The sequence below is a fragment of the Temnothorax curvispinosus genome, unplaced genomic scaffold, assembly GCF_003070985.1.
Source record: "Temnothorax curvispinosus isolate PA1 unplaced genomic scaffold, ASM307098v1 QBEX01014400.1, whole genome shotgun sequence".
NCBI lineage: Eukaryota > Metazoa > Arthropoda > Insecta > Hymenoptera > Formicidae > Temnothorax > Temnothorax curvispinosus.
In genome coordinates this window covers 1-1,257 of record NW_020224180.1, presented here as the reverse complement: position 1 = coordinate 1,257, position 1,257 = coordinate 1, and the positions used below count along the sequence as shown (strand labels likewise).

Below are 1,257 nucleotides of genomic sequence, written 5' to 3'. Positions count from 1 at the left end.
TGATGGAATCTCTTATTCTTTAATCTTTCCTTTAATCAATCGTTCCAAAGAAACATAAATGTAAAATTTGAGAAAAAACATATAAATATACGAATATTCGTCATCTGATTATCTGACATATTTTCTATTCCATACTCGGTTTTGAATTTTTTCAGAAAAATATTTGGAACTATAATACCGTTTTAAAATTTTTAAAAAACATGGAAATCTCTGCGTTATCCTAAGATATTTTCATACATTTTTTGTACTCTTTTTTCACGAATCAAATTTGCATCAGTGGGTGTTTTTTTTTTACACAGATCGAATGCATTAACTCTCCGGAATGGTCAGATTTCCACTTGAACTTGCCGTTCCTTGTCGTTCCGATATTTTGCATTAACTCTCCGGAATGGTCCGATATGCACATGAACTTGATGACAGAGTTGATCTTGCTGATTAATAAGACAATCGAAGTAATGTACTTCAAAAAGTGTGATTTACCGACTAACAACAGTTTAGGCGAAATCACGCAAACGCTAGGAATCACCGGCGTGAAAAAGCTGGTCTTTCAATCGTACAAGAATTTGAGCTTCGCCCTGGTCAAGCATTATTTGGATGACTTCGAAAATTTGAAGTCTCTGTCCTTAACGAGCAACAATGTGTCCTACGCAGATAAAGATCTATTAGCTGGTCTAGTCAACTTAACGGACCTCAACTTGCGCGACAACAATTTACACCAAGTCACAGGATTTTTCAACTACACTCCCGGACTGCAGTTGCTCGAATTGGACGACAATGCTCTGCAATCGATAGAACCAGGCACATTCGACAATCTGAAAAATCTGTTGATTCTCAATTTATCGGTAAATCATTTAACCGAGCCTCGGTCGGGAATTTTCGACGAGCTCGTCGCTCTCAAGAGCCTCGATCTCAATATGAATTACATGGTCAAGTTACCGGAAGACATCTTCGCGAAGCTCGAAAACCTCGAGGTTCTCAACTTATCTCGAAACAATTTCACAAATTTACCGAGGAATCTGTTACGAAATAACACGAAACTACGCAATTTCACTCTGTTTGACAACAAGCGAAATATGACAACTTTGCCAGATGCATTTTTCGCTAATTTAACGAAACTGGAGATGTTGAAATTGAAAAGGAACGGATTTGTCACGCTACCGGAAGATCTCTTCTGGGGATGTACTTCGCTAATTAATATCAATTTGGAACGAAACTATCTTCGAACCTTACCTAGATACATATTCCGGGATTTGAAGG

At 37.6% G+C, this 1,257-nt stretch overlaps 1 protein-coding gene across 1 annotated transcript; it reads left to right on the top strand.

The window, feature by feature from the left end:
- Window positions 1-373: 373 nt before the first annotated feature.
- On the top strand, window positions 374-1,253 carry LOC112464655 (protein toll-like; the record flags this gene model as incomplete). Its single annotated transcript, XM_025031791.1, has 1 exon — window positions 374-1,253. A coding segment is annotated over exon 1 (855 nt), but the record flags the coding sequence as incomplete, so codon positions are not given.
- Window positions 1,254-1,257: the final 4 nt, after the last annotated feature.